The sequence below is a fragment of the Megalops cyprinoides genome, chromosome 5, assembly GCF_013368585.1.
Source record: "Megalops cyprinoides isolate fMegCyp1 chromosome 5, fMegCyp1.pri, whole genome shotgun sequence".
NCBI classification, from domain to species: Eukaryota; Metazoa; Chordata; class Actinopteri; order Elopiformes; family Megalopidae; genus Megalops; species Megalops cyprinoides.
Window position 1 is genome coordinate 18,168,620 of NC_050587.1, and position 25,071 is coordinate 18,193,690.

The 25,071-nt window shown below is 42.3% G+C and overlaps 1 protein-coding gene across 1 annotated transcript in view; it reads left to right on the forward strand.

Moving 5' to 3' along the window:
* The window catches only part of cwc27 (CWC27 spliceosome associated cyclophilin), a 60,492-nt gene that overhangs the window by 29,376 nt on the left and 6,045 nt on the right, over positions 1-25,071 (forward strand). The window contains exons 11-13 of the mRNA XM_036528866.1: positions 8,402-8,502; positions 21,496-21,605; positions 21,769-21,881. Of these exons, the coding sequence (XP_036384759.1) occupies positions 8,402-8,502; positions 21,496-21,605; positions 21,769-21,881 (324 nt within the window). The remainder of the gene's footprint in view (positions 1-8,401; positions 8,503-21,495; positions 21,606-21,768; positions 21,882-25,071) is intronic.

The window sequence follows — 25,071 nt, forward strand, 5'->3', positions numbered from 1 at the left end:
TTCCGTGTAGATTTAGCTCAGGGCTTTTTTCGCGAGTGTGAGGCAAGAGAAACTGTCAGCGGAAAAGGCGAGAGCGGAAAAGCAAAGACGAAACGGTTCAGCAAAATAAAAGGCAGCGCAATCAAATAAAATCCGATTTGGATGCTGTGTCTTAGCGAGCGCGGCGTGGCACCTGCACGTCCTGCGTGCCTCTGCCAGGTGCCAGTCAGCAGAGACCCCACTCTCATAGCCTGGGGAATGGTGAGAACATGCCTGAAATGAAGCCAGATATGGTACAGTACAATTTATGAAACCAGTGTGTGCTGGGGAGTGCGCTACATTTTTGGCTTTATGCCTTCTAACTGTCCCTTAAAAGTGTTTTTTTTTTTTTTTAATTTTCATTGTTGTTGTGCTTTTTTCGTCGTTTAAAAATACTGCTAAGTTACATTAATGCGATGTAAAAATAATCGTGTATTGATGAATTGGGCGGCAGTGTAGCATAGTGGTTAAGGAGCAGGACTCGTAACCGAAAGGTTGCCGGTTCGATCCCCGCTGGGACACTGCTGCTGTACCCTTGGGCAAGGTACTTAACCCACAATTGCCTCAGTAAAATATCCAGCTGTATAAATGGATAACATTGTAAAGAACTGTAACCTATGTACGTCGCTTTGGATAAAAGCGTCTGCCAAATGAATAAAAGTAAATGTAAATGAAGTTAGTGAAAGTGTCCTGAGGCTTGAGGCAGGTTTGTCCCAGCATTGGTACAGTTCCAAGAGTATTTCATTTGACTATATGCACATCTGTCCATAGAGAGGTGAAGTAACAACGTTTCAGCATTAGAGGTAGAGGCTGAATCAAAGCAAGCTTGACACTACTTGTTGTGAATTCATTTTCCAGTCAATCTCTTGATACTGCTGCCTTCACTGTTCTTTGCCCCTTTAATTCCCGTCTTTATTGACACAGTACTTGTTTTAGGTTGTTTCACTTCTTTCAGACTGGCTTGCATCATAACCCTTACAAACAACACCTTGGCTTTGTCTCCCCTGTGTCATTGCTTCCATCCCTTTTCTGGTGAGGTGACGGTTACTAACTCGGCATTCCTTCTAGAGTGCTCTCCACTTCGGATTAGTTTAGATTTTTGTCATCTCACTTAGCCGAAGGTGCTCCTCTGTCTGTTTTCTGTCTGCTTACGCAGCCTCTCGTTCCTCTGTATTTGTTTTGTTCTCTGCTGTTTTGATCATGTGGGTCACCAAGCTCTTCTTCAAGCTCTGATCGACAGAGAGCCTGTATAGGCAGGATTTACCCCCCTTCATTTCTGTCTGCCCTGGAGTACCCCAGGGATTTGTTCTGGGTTCACTGCCGTTTTCTGCACTTTCTCTCAGGGCTATCAGTGATTTCCATGGTATCCCCCTGTCATTCCCATCCAGAGGATGGCTGTTCCCTTCTTTTACCACTTCTGATTCTCTGGGTTTGTCACTGTGTTTGTATTGGACATAACCTCCTGGAAGTTTAAACTTCAGCAAATCTGTCCTGTCATTCCTTTCCGCTCCTTCATTTGCCTCTGCGGACCTCCTCTTCTCTCCGGAGTCTACAATATCATACTTTTCCCTTCCATTCGTTAAAACCTTGGGAACTTTGTACTGTTATCCTGGTTCTCCTATCTGTGGCATGATACCTAATGTAATATGTATTTCTGCCAAACCGCTTTAGTCCGCTCAGCTTATACTGTTGAAGCAAGTTATCTTATTAGTTATTGTCCTAAATGAACTATACTCATCACATCTCTAACAGCCATTATCAGTTTTTCCTGATAATTTAGTGTCATATTTAAGTTATGAAATATAAAATGGAATTTAAAGTGATGATAGCATGTATTTTAAAAGAAAGCCTCCCACATTCCCAGGGCTTCAGGGGTAGTGCAGCACTGCTAAAAAACAACGAAAAAAACAAGTGGGAATTGTTGGATCAGTGAGATGTTCTAACAAGACTTAGACGGGGGACAGAACTCATCTGAGTCCAGAGCAGGGTCAAGCTTTCAAACACTTCCATGACCCCACACAAGACAACCTGTCCCATCTCCCGCCGCCTCAGCCAGCCCAGCTGTTCTTCCCAGAACAAACGGGACCTCACAGGAAATGAGAATGCCATCCCTGGCTGGGATGAGGTAGCGAGCATATAGACTTCCCACCTTCAGAGGGTTCCAGCAGTGTCAGGCAAGCAGAGTGGGCTCCTTTTCTCAGAAGTGTGTTCCTGGAGCTGTAGATGACTGGCTCCTTGGAATTTCGGCTGTGGAAGAGTGGGACTGCAGAATACTTCAGACACCCTGCCCCCTCCCACCCCTTGTCAGCTACAGTTATGCCCCCCACCCCAGAAAAACAGGGGTGGCCAACTGTGACAACATGCCACTCACTCAAAGAGGTTACCCAAAAAGTCATTTGTTTCCCAGAGCTTTTAAAAGGACATAACAAAAAAAAAAATACAATTTCATGTTTAGTCTGTCGTTTGGAAATATGAGACAGCTTGCATCCTAAATTTATTGATCCTCATTTGATGCTCCAGTTTTTTTTTCCTTCAGAGAGCTCCAGGAGAGTTCAGGAGGCTTGAGGAGAGTGGAGAGGGAGAGAGGGAGAAATTAAGGGAGCAGGGAAAAAAAACAACAAAAAAAAAAAAAAAAACGAGTGAGGTGGTTCAGAGAAGCAGATGTGAGGAACAAAGGCAGCCATTGTTTCGGCACGAGATGCTTCACGTGTTTCTGGGCTTAGGGCCCAGGCACCACAGCTTACCTGTGCTTTGTGGCTCCGCGAGAAGCAGGCATGAAAACAGAGCTGTCAGTCCGTATAAAAATATTATTGTTTTCCCAACACAAGATACCTGCTTTGTAACTGGCAGCGGCCTCAATCATGTTAAAGTGAACAATACGAGGAGAGTTGCTGGCGCTCGGCGCTGACTCCCCTCCACGTCTTCCCAAGCCAAGCCTGGCCGCGCGCCAGCGTGGCCCTCATTTCCCAGGAGGCCAGTATCGGCAGAGTGGCCTGCTTTTATCAGCTGTTTAAAGGTTTAGTCAGAAAGCTGGCCGTCACAAGTGTCTGTAGTCTTCATTCTAGTGCCATTTTAGAAAAAAAAACGACAAGGAGAAGAAGCTTGGAATATGGGGCGGGTGGGAGTGTCAAGGCAGTAATGGTTGAAGATTGGCCGTGGATGTATACAGCAAATTGTTTAATGGTTTAAATGTTCTGGATCGCCCCATTGTCTGTCTGTCGCTGCGCTTGGAAACCGGGATCAACAGGAGATCCTTTTCAGCTCTCTCAAACTTAAGAAGATGCCTCTCCCTCCATCCCAGCTTAACAATACTCTGTGCAAATAAACATAAAAGGAGCCAGCAGGGCCATTCACCTGTCTCAAGTGGGCACTCAAGGAGTCGGGGGAACAGGAGCCGAGAAATTTTCACTGTGCTCAGTCTTATTATACCTGGTTTGGGGGGGGGTGCTGTCATACTGTAGCATGTAGGTGATATTTTCTGTGATGCAAAATTGCATTTGGAATCTTAATAGTACTTTTGGGTTCAAAATAGTTTGCCTTGTGTCTGTCCCTTATTGATTTGTGCAAGGGGGTGATTGACAGCTGAATTGATATCATCTTGCATACATGAGGCCAAAAGAGGAAGGAACTGTGGAGCACCGGGTTGAGATTGTTCAGAGTCCAGGTTAGAGTTGTTCGTATAATTTGATACGGGGAGGGAACTGCTCCCGTCGAGCGGGTTCAAACTGCAAAGGATTTTGGGTCTTCTATTGTTAGAAATGACTGACAGATTTGTTTGTGGGTACAGGTGGAAGTCTTTGTTTTTGTTTGATTTTGTTGGAAAAAAACCGGTAAGATGAGTGGGACAGTAACATTAAAACAGTGAAACCAAAATTAAAACAGTCTCATTTAGCTGTTTGGGGAGATGGAACTGGTTAGGGTAAGGTCAACTGGCCACTTTGCACAGGAATTCTTAACTTGTTAGGAGGATCAGTGACTAACTGCTTTTGAGAGTTTTTCAAACTACACTGAACATTGCAGAATAGAAGTAGCTAGAGAAAGTATAGTATCGGTACATAAACTCCCTGGATGCTTTTTGGAAATCTGGGAATTTCATAGATGAAAAGGAAAAAAAAAAACTCTTGGAATAAACAAAACTGTATATACCAAAACAAGTGGCCGGCACTGGCCTGGATGGATTTTCTGCACCACTACCATTTTGTCACTCTTGGAATTGATCTAGGATACTGTATCAGAAAAAAAAAAAAATGAAAGCACTCTTGCTTGTATAGTACATTTCCTGCACATGATATGCGCATCATATGCAGCGGTGTGAGACATCAATTTAATCATCTGCTGCTGTTGAGATTTTATTAGCAGTTGAGGTTGGTGCTAAATTTAGACTGAAACAGGTAGGAGCTCCTCTTATTTCACCCACTCCACGCGGCCGAATGCAGCCGTAAGCGCGGTGAGGGAGCTCTGCAGCCCGAGTCATTGAAAACACACTATCTCTTATTATGGACATCATCACGTTCAAAATATCGTTGCATCACTGTTGGGACCGGCTTTGCGCTGGCAGGAATCCTTTGTCTCCAGCACATTTGGAGCGAACAGAAACGGAAGAATCTATAATTTCAGGTCCACATCCTCCATAAAAATAAAACGGCTGAGAGGCCATCTTAACAGACCTTGCCATTGTGTTTTACTAGAGGAACAGCAGTCAATAGAAATAACGGTAGGAAACAATATATCACAAGCAGAGCATTAAAAAGGAAGGAAATTGGTTTTGAATCGAACGCACATAGCTGAAAGTGCAAATATATTTATATCCTAAGAGTTACAAACCGAAGGAGAGGCCTTTTTCACTAGTGAGCGCGAGCTGGCTGTTTTCCACCGGCTCAGGTCTGTGCCAGTTAGTGAGCAGATGGTCACTCCAGCACTTCATCACTGAAAGTCAAGAAGCGATTGACAGCGGCATGAATCGCACCGTGCAAATCTGCATCCAATGGAGGAGGGGGGGATCCAGTCCTTCTGCTGCTTTCGTCTTATTTTCTCAGTGTTTTTCTCAGTGTTTTCTCTTATTTTACCGCCATTCTGAGCATCGGTGCCTCGTTACCCAGAAAGATACGAAGCTTGCTCGGCTGGAGTTTTATGGAGCTGCATTGCTTGGGCTTGACCACAGCGCGTCAGGTGCCAGGACCCTGGGCAGCCTGGAAGCCGCGGCGAACGCTCGTTCTAATAAGGCGCCACTCGATTTATTAGAGAAGAAAGAAAACTCAGCTGTTAATGTTCATCTCTGTTTCTAACGCGAGCGTCGAAGCTCCGTCTCCTCTTTATTGCATTATTTTATGCGAGCACGAAACCTGTGTTGTGTCAACGTTTATTTATGAAGTGATCGGCTGGGAGCAGGTTGTTCGGAACAGCCAGCTTGACGCTTGTTTATTAACTTGTCTGAATGTTTCGCTTTAATGCTGCCTGCGGGCAGTTTGCCCTATACTACATTTAACATTGTAGCTCTCACTTTAACATTGTTAAAGCTGTTTGCGATACATTTTTCACTAATTGTACAGCACTGGCCACTGCTATGCACGCAAGTCTGTGTAATCTACTACATCAACAGTTTGCTGTCTTCTAATACAGTGCTAGTGTAGTGTAAATTCAACTGTCTATTCAAACAGCGATACATGTGATTCACATTCCTTTTCTTTTTGTTAGTGACCACTCAGAGTTGATACACCCCACTGTCTCCTTAATTCATTTTCATGACAATATATAGTTTTAGGGGACAATGGTGACGCGTCAGGCCAGTCAGTGAATCATTATATCAGAGCTTTTCCAGTGAGGAGTGATGTTGCTTTTAGCGAGGCAAGTCCCATTTCTCATTCGACAGTCTCAGAGCTCATGCACTCCCCCGGAACTATGGAATCCAAGACAGCAGTAAGACACCAGGTTCCCCCCTTGGTCCTCACCCACTCCCACTCCAAGGACTGGAGCTCGAGCCTCTCTTCTTTTGCGGATGCACTCGTACATTTTCCCTCTTCTGTTCATTTGATCCTCTGGAACGTAGCTCATTATTTTTACGTAGTTATTTTTCACCTCCATCTTCTTGGCATTCCCTCCCGGTTGCCTCTGAAAAATTTATAAACTGTTACATCTGATGGCGAAGTGAATGCTGGTCTTGTACATCACCAAGTATTTTGACAGGAGTTGGGTTTCGACCAGTGTTTTGTTTTGTTTTTTTTTAAGTACTGGGGGTGTATTATCTAAAATACCTAAGCTTTTACTGTATGATTTGTGCATAAGGAAACATGATGTAAAAATGTGATTAGAACTGCAGTCTATAACGACATCGGGCCTGCTTTTTCCAGGCTGTCGTCCGATAAGAATTACAAGGTCCCACATTTTAAGGCACTTCTTAGCTTGATCGTGAAAGAACACAGAGTGTGTATTCTCCCTCATGATACACTGTCCCTTGTTTTGCTGGGTTCTTAAAGGTCAAAGGTCAGACAAAAATATTTTATAGCCCCAGTTTGTTTCCTGTTCTATATTGCGAATATGCTTTTGCAGTACTTGCAACATGCCAAAAAGACGGATCTGTTGTATCTAATTAGCTATACCGCAAAGCTGTCTTTACCCAAGGGTATTGCGTGTGGTTTTGTGTATTTGTCTGTATTTCTATGTCTGGATCAAAGTGGTGCATTAACTGCATTTTACAGCTAGAGGTACTGTAGCAGTTAGAGCATTAGAAGGATGAGGGCCTGCAGTCTGATTGCTCTCTTTATGGTTGGAGAGACACAGCTTGGGAAACAATCATAAGAGGTCACAGAAATGCACAATCCATATATTTTTATGGTAATTCATGTACTGCTCCTTGCTGTGTGACTGAATTTTCACAATTTGTTTTGTGTATGAAACTGAAAGGGGATCATTTTAAAAAGAGGTTCTACTGTTGGATACATGAAGTCCATTGAAAGTAACTGTAGCCTACTCATTAGAAGATGAAGAAGACTTAGACGTAAGTGCTGAACTACTGTTTCTAAATGTAACAGTGAGCTAAAGTTACAAAGTTAATGACTTTCTTGGTAAGTTTGAGCAGTTCCTTACATGGCCAATATTTGAAGGCATGTGAAAATGCTCGATTAATCTTATATGCAAACCTGTGTATTCCTGAAGTGGTTTAAATGCATCATGTACATGACTGAAATCAGGGGAATATTGTTTTTTATTTTAAGAAATGAACTTGTAATTGTGTCATATAACATGTTATAAACATTTTGTAAAAAATAATGATAAATCAATTATCTATCAATCAATCAATCAAGTATGAAGGGCAGTATGTCACTAGAACACGTGTCCAATGACATTTGTAACTGCCTTCCATGTCACTGGCATGCAGAAAGCTGATGGCCAAGTCTCCACAGTCATTTACACCAAATCTGCATTAAACATCAGTACAATAGAAGTAATGCAGTGAAGACTGATAAGCACAAAGATTCAATTCCCAGATTTTTTGCCAATTTTTAATTCCTGATTTTTGTATTAGAAATAAAAAATGGGTTCTGAACAGCGAATAAAGCTGTGTATTCTAACATGTGCCCTCTCCCCTTAGACAGTGTATCCGAAGACAAGAACATAACTTTCAAACAAACACTGATCACAGATTAATTACAGGAAGCAAGACGAGCAAAATATGTTGTGTGTGTGGCTGGAAAAAAAAGGAGGGAAAGAAAATAATTTTAAAAAATGCGAAACACTTTGGAAAGTCCATATAAATTCCTACACAGATTTCATCAGCACAGGGGGCTTCATGGTGGTGCTTCCCCCCTGCTCAGTGGGACGGCCTGAGTAATTGCCTGATTGATGATAAGGTGGATGATGGCTATAGGATGATGAATCTTCCTCGCGCGCGGTAACATAGAGGTGGCCGTAATATTAAGGCAGGTGTGTCAGAGAGGTTGCATGAATGGACAGCGGACGAGTGTTTTATTTAATTATCTTTTACTCTGCTATAAAAACCGGGTGTTTTTTTGACTGGTACTCTTTCATGCATGTATATATATATATATATATATATATATACACACACACACTCTATAGCTGTATTTAAGTTCATATACGATGGATATTATATAATGGGCATCATATAGAGGACTATTATCTACATATATATATATATATATATGTATGTGTGTATATATATATATATATATATATATATATATATATTTAATCTTCAAATTGCATGGTATTTTTTAACTCTTAGGCCAAGAACAACCACTGAGTCCCTTCAGATTTCTCCAATCAGTGATTTACTGCTCATGGTGTGCAGCTCTCCATCCCTGTATATTTTCCCAGTAGTTCTACTCCACTGGAATGAATGTGCTGGTTTTCGCTCTGTCTGCAGTGATGAACTGCGTAAAGAAGCTCGCCAGCTAAAGAAGGAGCTCCTGGCCATCAAGCAGAGGCGGGAAGACCACGCCAAAACCGAGGAGGAGAACACGGAAGGTAGGGACCTCTCAAACAGGGCGAATGAGTCATTCGTAAGAGAACATTCTCTTGCTTTGTTGATGCTTTGAACGTTTTGGCTCTTTGATGCTCCCCTGTGACAACTTAAAAAAAAAAAAGAATAAATAAATAAAGCAAAGTATTTTCCCCCCAGTGTCACCCACATCTAAATTACAGCTACCACTGACACATACTAATGACTTAGTATGTGTGGTCTGGCGTGTCCGCCATCAACCACTGGTGAGTTGGTAGGTGGCAACATCTGCATAGTGTGAACCTAGCTTGGTTGTCGTCTGAAATGATGTCACTTGCACAACAGATCTAAAACGACTTCCTTTCCTGTAAACATTGTCAGAGCTGGCAGGCTTTTAATGGCATTCCGGGGGGTAAACAAAATCAACCACGTTAAAAGGCCCCGGACTCCGAAGCGAACGTTTCATGTTGGTTTGACGGTGACCAGCGTTCTCGCTGAGGTCTGTGGGAGAGTGTGAAAATAAGCTTGCGGCATCACAGAGGTCCTGTTTTCTCCACTCTCTTCCTCCACTTGTTTATCTCGCCAAGGCCAAATATGACATCACCCATTCGCATTTCAGCAGTACATAAATCTCACCCTAACCAGGAATGCTTTAAATATCATAACAGTTTTGGTTCTAATATTGTAATATTTAGTTTTTATTTTATGTTCTGGTTAAATTTGATTTATTTTCTATGTTCGCCTGTAATATAAGGTTACAGGACCCACAAACAGCTGGTTGTTTTAGAGAAAATTACTTTTTCATTTGCAGTTTTTAATAGTGCTTTGTTCAAAATAAGTGAGTAGTGAGGTAAATCAAACGGATTTTGTTTGCAAACAAAGATATTTAAAAAAAGGAGGATTCAGGCAAGGCAAAATATTAATCTTGTATTTATTTTTTTTTTAAATGAGCAGTTCCCTTACCTGTAATTTCAGTAAAACACTTTTGACTGCATATTTCTGTGTGTCCCTTGCTTTCTTGATGTGCCATCCAGGTTGGTTTACAACGTGCCCATTTTGATTTTCTGCCCGTGGATCTTTCCTTTGTTAAGTAAAATGAAGGAGAGATAAAGAACTCTACTCCTTCATTTAATTTTCCCCAACGCTTTTCTGTCTGTGTGTATCTACTCTGAAAAACATTATGGCAGAGGCAGAAGATGCCTTCCTGCCTTTTTTTTTTTTCGGCCACACGTCTCTCACGCGGGGCGTTTAATCTAGCCGTGCCAGTGTGTGGATCTCACCCAGTCAAGGCTCTGGTTTTTCCGAGAAGATGGAGCTCTGCCGCAGAGCCAGCATCTGCACATTTCGCTGCAAAAACTCTCGCCACAAAATCAGCATAATGTAAAAAAAAAAAAAAACAATAATAATAAAATAAAGCGCAGAGGAATCCCGCACATTCCTTGAAGACAACACTCAGCGTCTGTCGGCTGCCAGTTGGACGCGAGCAGGCAGGGTGTTTGTTTTTCCTGTTTAGCGCCGTAGCTGAAATGCCACATCGTGCTGTCTCTGGTGTGTTTGTCAGCGCGCCCGCAGATGATGAAACTTGTGTTTTTGGCGACGGCTCACAACCGCAGTGGCCTGGGGTAAGCCTGCAAATAAGGCTCCAGATCCTGTAAACATCACCCCACAACAAAAGCGCCAACGCCCCCCCCCCCCCCCCCCCCCCCCATGGTAACTTCGCGGTGGCGTGGATGCCAGCACTACTTGAGGCCACCGCCAGACCCGGAGGCTAGAAGCAGTTTGTCCTTGTGACACAATTTCAAGTTGATTTCTAACAGATTGCAGGAACGCTTCATTAACATGTGGCTGTCTGCTCATACTAGTCCACAGTATGTGTGACTGTGAGAAGTTGTACTGCATGCATTTTCAGATCACAGACCCTTCCAATACCCAGTGTGTACATGTGTGAATACTTATTATGTTAAGGAAAGGGGGGGGGGCATTTAAGCAGTAAGCTCTATAACAACAATATTACTGAATTCCATCGTGATTCACAACCGATTTTATTCACATTCTTTTTCGGAAAAGCTGTGTGCCGTTGCAGTTGGACCCCCCCCCTCCTTGTTGAGGTTACTCAGTGAACCTTAATGTGCTGCTCCGGCAGTTCAGTTGAGGGCAAGCGTGGCTTTGAAGGTTCCTCTGATTACACAAGTGTGTAGGACGTGAAAACTGCCGCGATCGGATACTGAAATGTGCCACCGGCCTCCACAGGGGAACCGGAGGCTGCGCTTGCAGCGGGGGAAAAGAAATATGTCTGTTTTAATACTGCGACTACGAGAAGAAAAGAAGGGCTCATAATTAGATTTTTTTTTTCTTCGCTCCAAGTCATGCGTTACAAGGAGCACTTCTCTGGATCGCCAAGCCGAACGCCAGTGAAAGGGTTTGCATGCAGCTTTTAAGATTGACGTTAGTTGGGCTTGAATTCCTTGACAGCTGCTACTCATGGTTAGGTGAGATGAGCAGACCCTGGATCACATGAACTGAGTCCTGAAAACCTTGACTTCTTTAAAACCCAGAGAAAGTTTTCAGTTCAGCACTAATTGAGGAGTTGAGAACACTGGTTAATATGATCATTGTTCTGATCCTGAAATAAACAGAGAAAAAGAAATGTAATGCGATGAAAGATTTGCCCTCTGTCTAATTGGTATCCTTGTAGGACAGTAATGACAATGTTTGATTCATATTAGGACACTTGAGTTCAATTGCAAGTGAATGCAGAAGCACTCTGCAGGTGGTAATTATTTACACTGAACTGAAATTCCAAACATTACTTGGAGGGTAAGGTGATGATCTTCAGGATGGCTTGATATGAATCAGTCACAGCCACACCTCTTACCAGATCAAAGGGTTACATTTAGCTGAAGGCGTGTAGTTTAGTTTACCCAATAAAGGCTGCTGCAGTGTCTTTCCCACACACACTATAGAGGGCAGTGTGTGTTGATGTTGTGAAGGCGCTCGTGGTCCCAGTCCCAGATGGGGCACTGCTGTTGTATCCTAGAGCAAGGCGCCCTGCCTCAAATCGCTCCAGTTAAGGTCCAGCTGCATGAAATAGGTCACAGAATGTGTTAAGGTGCAATCGTTCTGTGAGCTGCTGTCGGATAGGACATCTGCCAAGCAAATGAAATAAAACAGAATAAGCTCTAAATAGGAAGTGGTGCAGCATATTTAAAATAAAGCTCCTAAAGTACCAGCCTAACATAATCTGCCATCAAGGAAAGGAAATGTGCTGCTTATTTTGGTGATGTTGGGTAGGATAGTGCATTTTAGGTGCCATGAGGAGGTGCCAGTTTTTAAGGTCTTCCAAAAAATCCATCCACTTAACTTTTATTTGAGGGATTGAAGAATTCTGTAATTGGCTTGATTAAAAATTTAATGCATTGGACGGAACATTATAAACTGTGCAGTTATAATGTGCAGTTTCCTTAAAATGTGGAGCGATTATTGCAGGAAGAGCTGAAGGTTTTAGGAGTTCATAAAGTCCAGAATGCGATATCAAGATGACAAACTCTGGTACTGCCTGCAGCTCAACAGAACACAAAAGAATGAACTGAGGTGATGGAGAAGGTAATTTAAGTTTCCTTTTATGGCTGCAGCAAAGCTGGCGTGCTGTGTTAACGGTTACACATTAGAACAGCAGCGACATCAATAAAAATGGAATGACCCCCTTAATCTGCATTTAGGGAGCAGATTGCGGCACTTTCTGAAAATCTAAATCAAGCTGGCACAGACAAGGTTAATCTGTGTCTTTGTGTCAGGTCGCGAATTCAAACAGCACGGTTCTCAGGGTTTGCGCCCCACTTTCTTTGTGGATTAGTTTGGGCTTGAGCTTTGCACAGGGAAACCTTTGACCTTTGAACTTTGCTCACCGTACCTGCTGTATATCATGGTCTTGGCAGGGGAAGCCCTCAAGGGTCAGGGCTCAGTCCTTTTTTTTTTTTTTGGTCTGTGTTCAGTTCAGAGTAGGCCAACAAATCCAGTTTTGCTTTCATTAATGTACCATAGAGACCTCTTAAATGGGGGGATGTGGAAAGGGCAGTGAAAATATAAACTAGAGCTGAACATTTAACGGCCATTACCATTATCATATGGTTTGTTAATTTTTTTTCAATTTAGCATATATACTTGTTATTTATGCTAAATTTACTGTGCTGATGAAAGGTTGTTTATTTTGTGTCGATAATATACCTGTCCACTTTCGCCAATTCAGTACAATTGGGTACCGTCTGATTGATGGCTCGTCAACTGATACATACAAACACCAAGACTGTGGAGTGAAAGTGTGAGAGTACTCTGAATCATATGTTTTAACCGGACGTTTTTTGAGATGACCAAGAAAGTAATGAAGACAGCCAGGTCAGATCTTAGAATATTGAACATATGTTGTTTTTGATGGGCCAGAGCTGGAAGTTAACTATGTCTGTACAGTTGTTTATTTTTTCTTGCTTTTCAGATCATGCAGGTCATATGGCTGGACATGAATTGTATGTGGTTGAAAGAGTGTCCCTCAATATCTGGGAGTACTTGTCCTGTAAATACACATACTTTGATACAGTGCAGTGTTGACACCAGATGTATTTTGTATTTGTTAAAGGTCAACAAAAGAAAAAGTCCACCATTTCATCACGTGAACAGTGATTAAAGGAATTGGAGATTATTTTCTCATTGTTTATTCCATCAGAAACTGAGTTGTTAGCGTCACACTTCTAAACACAGTCAGTTTCCTGACACGCAGGATTCCCCTTCTGAGCTCTAATTCAGGTTTCTTTGTTGACCATATGATCAAAGTAAGGCATTTCTGATTCATGCAGGGGACAGAAGCTCACTGAAGTCCTCATTTTGCCATTCAAAACAAATCACTGGACATGGAATGCATAACTCTTCTTTTGCACTTTTATTTTATGCGTAGCGGATTAAATGAAGCAGGACGTTACCAGAAGATCCAACATAATGAATGGCGCATGCACGAGATATTCTCCTCCATAGCAAAGATGCCAGTCAAGTGACTGAAATGATGTGCCATTGTCACATGCTGTGTGTTTTCCACTTGCACATCATTCTATCTGTAGCTATTTTCTTGCAGAAACAGTGTATCAACAATTACACTAGCTGGCTCATAGTTTTAATTAATAGTGGCAATCCTGCAAGCATAATAAAATGCAGCATTAGGTTGTTTAAACTGTGATTACAAGAAATAATATTTCATTAAAAAAAAAGTTTTACTAAAAAGAAAAAACCGTAAATGAATTAGTGTGTAATATCTTGAAAATGGATGTCAGTGAACTGAAAAGGGCTTACAGTAGGTGGCTCTGGGAATACAGAAGAAATACCTCAACCTCCGTCACCCGTAGTTTGGTCGGACCTGGTAGGTACACCAGCACGTTACCAGCTGTGTCCTGCTGTACCTGGAGTTAGGAACAGATGTGCTTTCTGGAGACAGACGCTCTGAGGTCTTGCTCTCTAATGGACACAAGGTATATGGTCCTCAGTTATGATACACAGTCACTTCCTCAGTTGCCTACAGATTTAAACAGTCTAGTCCTGCTTTAGCAGTTTAAACAAAATATTCTGGTTTTTAGTGGTTTAGACAGACTTTATTCATATAGTGGTTTAAAGAGACTGTTCTTGTTATTAGTGGTCTAAACACTTAATTCCCATTTTTAACTATTTAAACAGACTTTATTTCTTGTTTTGGTGGTTTAAACAGACTATTCACATTTTTAGCGGTTTAAACACACTTTCTTCCTGTTTTTAGTGGTTTAAACTGATTTTATTCCTGTTTTTGAACAGCTCTGCAAGTGCTTTAAGTTCACTCTCCGTCTCTCTAAATGTTCTTATTATCACTCACAGCTTTTTCATTTATTTGAATTGTATGACTGAAATTGATGACAGCCCTGCACACTTTTCAAACAAGGGATGTAGCCTGTACGGTGATACTTTAAAAAAAAATCCAGTCCAGTTCATTGAAATTTATATGGCTAATACAGTATGTTCCCCCAAATTAAATCTGACCATAGTTAAAATTTGTGGCAGTTGAATGAGTTTAGTCCTTATTTGATAAACACAGATTTGATTCCCCTCCTTACTTCATTGGTTACCGTATTCAGAGTCTTTCCAATACAAATACAGCCATGCACTTTAACATACTGTTGACATTCTCAACATTCCCGTGGAAAGAATGGGGAATTGTACTTATACATTTAAAAAGAGATGAAATCTGAAGAAGATGAATAGATCCAAGCAAGTTTTATATTTCTGGTTGTTGGCAGGAGTGTGGTATGTTTACAAAGCTGTCACCTTCCAAAGACGTTTTGGAAGGGGCTTTTGATAAATGGAAGTGTAAAATTATGGTCAGTAAAAATTCCACTTCATCTTCTCAGCCCGACAAAGCTAAACTGTACTACGCTATCAGTAATGCACAAAAATGCTCTTGATTTGTCTTCACATTTTTACTTATTTATTTACTTATTTATTTATTTATTTTTGAGAATGAAATTACAGAGGGTGGAATTCTGGTCCTGCTCTGCACACGTGTTTAGCTTGGACTGGCGTCCTCTCTGACTCCCCGGCCAAGAGGGGTCATGGACCGTTTAGAGTAGGCATGTTCATCGTGTACTCGGCAATCTCCGCGAAAATACCAGGGGAAAAAAACGAACAGCAGGAAAGCGTTTATGATCACTCAGATCAGAATGTGAGTTTGATGAATGGCGACTGTGTGTATCGATCGGCGCGAGTTGCTAAGACGTCGGAGTCGGGGGTTCAGGTACGATTTTGAAACAACAGAGCTCCGTGTTTGTGTGATCATAAATATTCACACCTCGGTGGGTGTGACCCAGCAAGGCTTTGTAGTTGTCGGGTCATCTCCAGCTTCAGAAAAGCAAGGAAAATATCAAACTATTGCCTCTAACCAGTGGTTAAATTGATTGGGTAATTACAGGCTGAAGTGGCATGAAGACCAGTGGGCTCTCCAGGTTCCTATTTTTTAAGCGGAATTAGCACCTTAGCTAAAGTGAAAGTAGGGTATTTTGACAGCCGTACGGTTACACCCCCTGATCTCATTGTTTGGTTTCGAGCAGGTCTTCAATCTAGTCTCTCTCTGGTGTTCCTGTGTCTACAGAGGCTACACACAGCTTTGGACTCGGTCACAAAAGCAAACACATTCCTCCGCCGTGCACTAATAACAGCAACCCGCACTTCTTGGCATCTGGCATCATCTCCGAAGGGGAAAAAGCCAATTGTCTCCTCAGAATTCACCAACGGAGCTAAAAGAGACATTTGTACCTTTTGAGTTATTATTTTAGACAGACATCTCTTCAATTTTCAAGACATAAATTATAGCATGTTCCTTTAGTCTGGTTTTCTCTTTCTTGGCATGGCCGTCTTCCCCAGGAGCCAAAAATAAGAAAGACATGCTAAAAAACACTGTCCGTTTTATACCCACCCTAAATGATGTGGCAACGTTTTTTTTTTCTCTCTCTCTCTCTACCACTCCAAGTTATTTATACAGGGTATGGCTGTGTGCTTGGGGTGTTTTATTTCAATGACACCCTGTCAGTCATGCAGTGGATGTGGGAAGAAAAATAGAACGGAAGACTGGGGGGTGGGATTGCATCCCGATAATCTGTGAAATGCCCATTAATTTACTGTATGATTGCATGCCACTTTATTTGAATTTGTGGTAAAAAGTGTATTATTATATAATCATATAGTTATAGTTCAGCTCAGATATGCAGTGCTGTTGTTCAGCATCCCCTGTATGGTCACATTCCCACATTTTTTCAAGAATTTTAAAGTTTGGAGATCAGTCTTTCAGTAAAGCCTTTTCCCCCTCCTTTGTGTGTGAATTAATCGGTCTGTATTTTACATTAAGTTCTCACATACAGTCCTTAGCTGTGTGTGCTAGATTTAGTAATAATGTGTAGTATAATTGTTGTTGTATCCGAGCAGTAATATCATTATCTCTTCAGAGAATATCTTTAATGTAGACAATGTCCTGTCAGGTTCATAATATAAATAAGAATAATAATCTGAAAAATTTAAGAAAGAATTACACACTAAAAAAAGGTTCATTAATGATTTTTTTATCTGTTAATTGCTACATCCCTAGTTATGACACTCCAAACGAGACTGAAAATACACAGATTGTGGGGTATTTTTCACACTGTCACGGTGTGTTTGTGGAATGTTAATATGCCTGATTGCCTGGCAGCTCCTTGCCTTCCCTGCCCCTGGCTCCGTAAAAGCCCGTTTCCCTCATTGCGAGTCCTCACGCTGAAGGCACCTCTGATTTACGCGCCCCCCCCCCCCCCCCCGGATCCTAGCTGGAATTCGAGTCTTGTCTATCGATCTGAAACAATAGTGATGGATTGAGGGGAGAGCGTTTCAGCCCCCCACCTCTTCATTTTCGAAAGTATTCGATGCCTGCGCTGATCTGAGGAGGAAACCGTTAACAGCGGCTCGACGCTGGAGGCCTTTTCTGCTTCGTTTTCCTTTCTTGACAACGCGTTTTAATTGGCAGGGTGAAAAAGGGGAGTAAAAAAAAAAAAAAAAAGAGGTAACTAAGAGGCCTCGGTTATCCACCCTCTGTCTCTCCCTCCCTTCCTCCCTGTTGCCACAACAGCAGGAGTTTGATTTGTAGCCTTCCTGGGCCCAGGTGACGGGACAGGGGAGGAATGCTGTTAGGACGGCCATCAAACTCAAAGATAGTATTTAGTGACAACAGCTGGAGCGGGGAGAGGTGCGTTCCTCCTGAGCCCCCAGAGGCGTCATCATTCAGCATCCTGCAAGTCCTAGGCTGCAGCGGGGGCAGCACTGCGAGAGAGATGGACCGACCAACGGGGCCCAATTAAAGGCATCGCCTTTTTTTTTTTCCTGCCGACATAAATCAAAAGGAAAAGCCTTCCTCACCGGGGAGTGGGTTTCCCCCCCGATCCGTCCCGGAGTGGCAGCAAAGCGCCACGCTCGCCCCGCGCGTGGCGGGCCGCTTTCTGCCGCCTGTGCTACTGCTCGGAACCCCGGAACGTTCTCCGGCTGAATTCCTTATGGAAAGGGTTTGTAATTGCAAGGTTTCAAAGAGTTTAATGATAGCCGTCCCGACGCAAATATCCTGTGGGACTCACCTTTCTGTTAGTTAATTAAGTCCCGCTTGAAGCACACTTTAACACCTTTCCCAAGTAGTGCTCAGCCCATATAGACAAGATGCAGTTCAGGATGGCCACTTATTTATTTATTAGCTTGGTCAGTGATTGACTCTTTTTCCTGCATGAATAGCTACCTTCATTTATGGCTTTAATAAAGTATACAGAATATCCTAAATTGAAATCAGTAGTAGACGTCTGCATGTTTTTGCCTGTTCTTAAGATCGTTTAGCTTTCTTTTTTTTGTTTTAATCTGAGTCATTGAATCGGAGAATCAGTGTTGTCTGCCACTGCATGCGAGTCACAGAGATTGTCCCTTTTTTCAGTTACGGAGTCATTCCACCCTTTTAAAACCCACATTTTTAACATGTCCATCCGATCATGATATGTATGGCAACCAATCGTATATCCCTACCATACAGCCTTTTGACATCTCATTTGACATTCATATTTTGAGATGCACCACTGAGTATCTCGACATAGAATGAAAGCATTCGTAGCACAACAAATCGTTGAAACGGTGACAGATGCACGAGGCTGGTGGCGTTGTGTGTCCTGTTTTTTATCCATATATTTACCCATTATTTATCGAGGCGTTCCCCCTTTTGGATTAGAGAGAATAGGACAGAGTTAATGAGCTGTGGTCACAGTGCGAGCGTTGGCCAAACCTAAAGCGTCCAGGTGAGGTCAGCTGGCACGTGTTACATCAGAGGCGCTGTGGGGAAAAAAAGCAGGCGTCCCGCGGGGCCGGCCCCATGCTGCTCGTCTGCCTCAGCCGCGACGCCAGCGCCGGGTTACCCGATCCAAGGGGTCCGCGCGAAAGCACATTAGCGCCTCTGGAGCCCGGGAGCCCGGGGCCTGTCGCTCTCAGCTCTGCAGAATCCATCTCGCCCCTCCTGGAGCGTTCGCCTCCCGCTGGCCTCTGCCCAGATTTGGTGAAGCACCCCAGCCGTCGCAGGATTAGGCTATATTTATTTATTTATTTGGGTCCTCATTTGATGTGACTTGTTTTTAACCAGTGATAGGTGAAGGTATACTGCGGTAACTGTGACCTTAACCACACTCTTCATTCGAGGAATCCGTGACCTGAACCACACTCTTCATTCAAGGAATCTTTACTTCTCTGTCTCTACCTGTCTACCTGAGGGAAGTTGTTGCTCCCTTTTTAACATGGACAAATTCCAGGTTTGATCGATGACCTCTTCAGTAAAGCCTTGTTTTCCAGCCTTCAGCAGTAATGTGGGTCATTGTCATGACGAGGCTAAAGGTTGGTGTGTGAGACCGCTGAGCACACGGTTGATGGTTTGAACCTTTACGGTAATGCTTCCCCTGCAGTCATTTGCTTTATCTACAAGAAAAGAATCATAAGGTGTTGGTGTATTTACAGAGATGGACCTTTTGGTGTTAAAACTGGCTGTTAATTCTGCATCCACTAAACATTCTAAATCAGCCTGTGCTTTTTCCAAAAAAAAAAAAAAAAAATCATTCATGTATAAACAGAAACTGATTTATTGTAATTCATTTTGAAGAAGACGGGCCAACAGTGATGCTGTGTCTGTGTTGCAATAGAAAGATGAAAAACTGGAAACAGATAAATAACGTCTGATTAAAAGTCACACACATGGCTTTTTCCAAACGTGAACGTCTAAGAAAAAGATTGCTGTAGAGTTGGCTGGCTACTTTGTCTTACACCCGTGACAGTCAGACTAGCTAATACTGTTGCCAGACCTTTTTAGGCACCACCGCTGTTCTGGTCCCAGTTCTGGTTCTGTTTCTCAAGCAGACTGTTTAAGCCACCTTTTCTGCTTTCTGACATGACTCTATGAAGGAACCATCGGTGGTGTCTGTTTTTATTTATAGTTCAACACATATTATATTGTTTGAATGGACAATCCTTTAAAGTTATCACCTTCTGTACACTGCAGTCCAGCAAGTCAAGCAAGGACAAGTCCCAATCCAAATTAGCTCACCAGTATAAGACATATTATTAACTCAGAGTGAAGGTTTGAATCCATGTGGAGTTAGTTGTACTATGAAATATTATTTATGTTTTACAGCCCTTGCACCTAAATTCTTCTGCAGACGCTTTGTAGGCCCTGTCTGCCTCCCTTTGATTTGTAGGCTTCATGATGTAGCTACATGCATGTTAGCACCATAAGTAAGTCTTCTGTAAATTATGTAACGTCGTCATTGCCTTGCATTCTATATTATGTTGGAACTTTTGCAGATATATTATTATATGCCTCTGTTTCAGTGTGACATTTTGGTTTGTTTATACTTTTTAGATTTCTTTTCCATTTTCTTTTACTTTTTCATTTTACATTTTAACATTTTTGGTTAAACATTGAGGCATTTTGTTGAACTGTTTAGTTTACTAGATTTTTGGTCATTCAAGAACAAGCTATGCTGTTGCGTTCATAGTCATAAATAAAAAAGTAATAACTATTTTGCTTTATAATCAAATCATTGCTAACAGTCACATAAATGTTAAGTGCGTGCTTTTTGTCAAAACTAGACGACTGAAGGATTTGGTTTTCTCATTCAAAACCATTGCCCAGAGGTACAGTTTTAAAAGCAAACCTATTTCATTTCAAGGACAAAGCTCTGAATTCTGCACATTTTTTCCCCCCTTTTGGGGGGAGAACATTTACTGTCTTGGATGCCACTGAACAATTGCGTGACGAAAAGGGATCCCCTTGTTAAACCGGGAACCTATCATTTATGGTCCTCTGATCTACTTCCCAGCCTTTGTAGTTGATTCCACTATCAATTTGTCACTGTGCCGAAACTTGTCTTCGCTTTGCAGCGGAACGCCAATCCGCAGATATCCCAGATAATCTGCTAACGGCGAGCCTAGGCATCATACTGTTCCTGCAGCTTGGTGCCAGCATTGACTTTGGTATCGCAGGGTGTTTTTTTTTTTTTTGCCTTTGCTGCAAGGGTCATTGTTACTGCAGGGATGGAATTTCTCTTTTCGGGATTGCTTTTCATGGGATTTGTGACAATTAGCACATCATGTATTGAATACCGACTTTTTATATCATCTATACGGTCCTTGAAAATATGGTCTATATCATTTTTCATTTTGACTTTTTCTTGTCTGCCTCACAGCAGACTTGTATTTCAAGTACATTATTGCCACCACAGTTGTGATTCATTTCATTTGCATGTTGAACATGATTAGCAATGAGTGTTTTCCAGAGGAAAGTCCGGAAAATTTCTTTTAGTTATTTGACCAGTTTGATTGTGTGCACACCATTTGTGAATGGTGGGTTTTACCATAATGTTCACATTGGATTCCAAGGTTTCCGCTAGATGAATTTTTCATTCATCACAATGGCAGACAGGGTTGAAAATTTTGTCATTTTCATAGATCAGCAGATCATAGTTTCATTAGTATCAAATAAAGGGTCTTCGGAAAGACAGCATGATATGACATGCTTTAGAAACTGAATATTTTACAAATGTAATTCCTCTGAATTGACATGGTCTAAAATGAATATTTCAGTTAGGCTACTCCCATAGCTGAATTTTATAACAAGTTGAAAATGCGAAAAAGAATAATTCAAACATCAATAAACAAGTTCATTCTTCATTCATTTTAGTGCTTTAGCTAACAAAAATCATTTTGGATTAATCAATGCTTGAATACTAACACTACATTAAAAAGAAATGCTAATGATTCAGGAAGTCCAGATTTTGTCTTACAGAATGACAGATAAGTTGAAAAAATTTCCTTCAAAACTTCCAAATTTGGTCGACGACAGTTGTCAGTTAAGAGAAAACATGAGGACCTCTTCCTCTGACGCTGTGACTTAATAACTTTGCATTTGTCTTGTTTTACAGATGACAAGAAGGCCCCGAACCAGGCAGTTGCGGAGTACTTGGAGGGGAGGAAGAAATACGAGGATCTGAGGAAACAGAAGCTGAAGAAGGGGTCCTCCAGGGAGCAGCAGGTAAAAGGGAGCGTCACCGTTTGTTTGTACAGAAAGGTGTACAGAGGCTCTCATAGAGCTACTCTGATCACTGTCAGGCACTGGAGGTGTAGCAGCCGTTGGTTGGAGGATTTGCGCCTTGCAATAGGGTCCCTAAATAACGCAGAGTCTGTTTCTTGTGTAGACGCTGGCCCTTTTGGATCGCTTCAAGTCCAAGCTCTCGAACGCCATCACTGAGGCCCCGGAAGTCCCAGAGGCGGACGTTGAGGAGCTGGGAGAAGACGATGACAAAGGATGGTGAGTGGCACACTGGTGCTCAAAGGCAGTATTTTTACACAGAGCCAATACTGCCCGACTGGAGAATGTGTTCTTTTGTGACACTGCTGTATCAGACCTTCTACTGTGTACACCACCCCTGCCTTCATTGCACAGACTTTAAATTGTTATTCATGTTGCGTGAATGTGCGACGTGCGTGCCGTCGGTCTCAGTACACTGATTTTCAGGGACCGTTGAAAACTTCCCCTTTTACGCTCTGTATATCACCTTCGCCGAGCTCGAGCCAAACTTCCGTCTCCCGGTCGGGCCCAAATAGGAACGCGCATCATCAGACCGTTACTTGTACGCTAGGTTGAAAGTTCTGGAGCGGCCAAAGAGGCTCATTGCTCTCGGAAGAAATCCGTCCCAGCGAGAGACAACATGTTTACCTCAGCAGGACACTGACACCATTTAAACAGTACGCGCTGTTTATTTTCGCAGTGCCGCGGTGACCGTTTGTGAATCTCTCACTCACTCATCTGGCTTACAGAATAAATAATCGCCCCGCGAGACGGAGGGCTGGTGTCCAGTTGATCTGAATGCAGATGGACTGTATCACCCTCCGACTGCACCAGAGGAGTGCAGGACCTGAGCCACTTTTGCAAAACGCACAAGTTCTCCTTTCCCATCCTGAAGCGTCTGAATAAGTGTCCCTAAACAAGGGGGAGGAAAAGTCACGGTTTATGAATTTGCACCTTTCGGAGCCTGGTATTAGCCCTCTCTCCCTCTCTCTCTTTCTCTCTCTCTCTCTCTCTCTCTCTCTTTCTCTCTCTGTCTCTCTCTCTGTCTGTCTTTCTCACACTCTCCCCTTCGCTCTCACCAGCAGGTTTGTGTGACTATGACAGATTGTCTTGATTTTTCCCTCTCATTGCGGTACAGTGCATTCTTCCAGCAAGCTGCAGGTCCAGAACGCACGTCGGTTGGAACGGCTCTGAATTAACGAGCGCTGTATTGTTTGTTTTCACAATATAACTTTCGTTATTGGGTTTTACGGGCTCTGTGGTGTAATATACGATCCATCGCGGTGGACGCGGCCTTCAGTTCTTTGTTTTGTAGGACATTCCCATCATTCAGCACTGCATCACAGTAGATGACAAAGGAGAAAATGAAATAATTACTATGTCAGCAGACTCGCACAGCAGTATATCACAGACACCACTTACCGAGCAAATTTTAAGTCTACTGGGTCGTATTTCACACTCAATTAAATATTAAGACTAAATAGTGTTTTTTTTTTTGTTTTGTTTCGTTTAACTACCTTAATGATTATGTGATGTATGTCCATTCTAATGTATGGGATAGACCTTCCATGACTAGGAGCAGCTCCAGCGCTTTTTCCCCCCTCCATTGTAAGAAGGAATGAGTGACAGTTTAGTAAAGTCATGGCTGTAGAGCTGAAGCAGTGGACTGGGAAAACACCTAAACGCCTAAAGCAGCTCCTGGGAGGCCAGGAGGTGTGAGTCTGTTATTGTGTGATATAAATCAGTGTGCAGGCATGCTGTGTTTTGGTTGGTGAGTTGGCAGGAAGAGGCGGGAGACCTCAGATCAGGTGGCACAATTTGAGACGCGGGGCTGTCCTGTATCAAACACACCTGAGAAATGTCTTTGAAATCTGTCATGAAGGACAATGGTATGTGTCTCAGCTGACACAAGACCTTTTTTGTGCTGCAGATTTCTATACCACTGAAGTACTTAATCACCTGGCTCAGTCCTGACTGAACCAGTGTAACATAGACAGCTGGAAAACGTGCCGAATCGCGATTCCAGGGGGTCAGGATAAAGGAGCCCAACCTTAACTCTAAACATTAAAATGGGGAGAGATCTTCAGGGGCTTGTGACAGGTTTAATATTTACAGTATGATGGAGGTTCCCCGCTGTACGAAGAGAAGTTCAAAGAATGAAGCAGTTAGACTCAGATGGGGGGGAATGTGAAGGTCTTTAAATGGCACACAGGGTTATTGCCTGGAAAATTCTCAATACTTTACCTTGAGCTTGACATTAACATTGAGAGTTGAGTTTTGTTTCAAAGTTGTTGGAAATGAAACGCGGAGAATGCGTCACTGGATGCACCAAGTGTACCCCAAAAACACTTAGAGCATTGATTTATAAGTGCCTGCATACCTGTTAAGTCTCCCATTTTTTGCCAAGATGCTCAAGATGATCATCAGGTCCTAGTAAAAGTAGCATTACAGTTTCAAACAATCTTTCTCAGAAGTGAAATCTTTTCTTTAAGCAAGGGAAAAGGAGGCCACACAGATTCTAAAGTAATGATTTTGTAAAGTTTTTTAATTTCATTAGTTGTAGTGGTTCTGTTTTTTTTTTAAGGCTGTTTTGGTATTAACAGTTTTATAAATACACACTAGATTAATTCCATTTCTGGAAATCTGGTATGTTTTTGGTAAATTAAAAGGAAGGTAATTAAGGAGAAAGAAACTGCAGGTGAACATGGTTGGACTGATTGGGCTCTACAGTGAGGAGACGGCCCCTTAGGTGACCTGAGATCCACCATATCGACATTCTTTTGAAATTCACCTGAGCTCCGAACAATCCAACTGAAGACTTTGATGGGGTTTCATCTAGCAGGTACTGTCGTGCTTTGTCTCATGTCCTTTATGGATATAAATCTTGCCGTGTAAAAATGGGTTATTTGACTGCGTGTAGCGTACTGCCTACACGTGTATGTAGTCACACTAGTACACATTGCATGACGCTGCTAGGCTACACAGTAGGGCATTGCTGTTCAGCAATAATGCAGATGGGTTTATAGTCTTGTCCCATTTATCACAGAGGCTGTACAGATTTGAATGGGTCTGTGCAATTCCCCGTCCCACTTGATGTATCTGGGATTTTCGTAGCGGGCTTACTTTTCATTTTTTGGAGACTTTGTGTCTGACCTCCGTGGTCTGGCTGAAATATATTTTTCAATTTGATGAACTTGTCAGTGTTGTTCCTCTTTTAAATTTATGTTATACATTGATATATTTCCAATGTACAACTGTGACAAGTCCATCGTGCTCTACCCTGGGTATTTCCAAGAGATCACTGGAAACAGATTTTTATATCATTCTGGGTTTTAGAAAAAAAAACATTGGAGTGAAAACACGAGTCGGAATGCAGATATTTGCCCATACCCCACACACAGTGCTGCGTCCAGTATTTTGGAATTTGTCT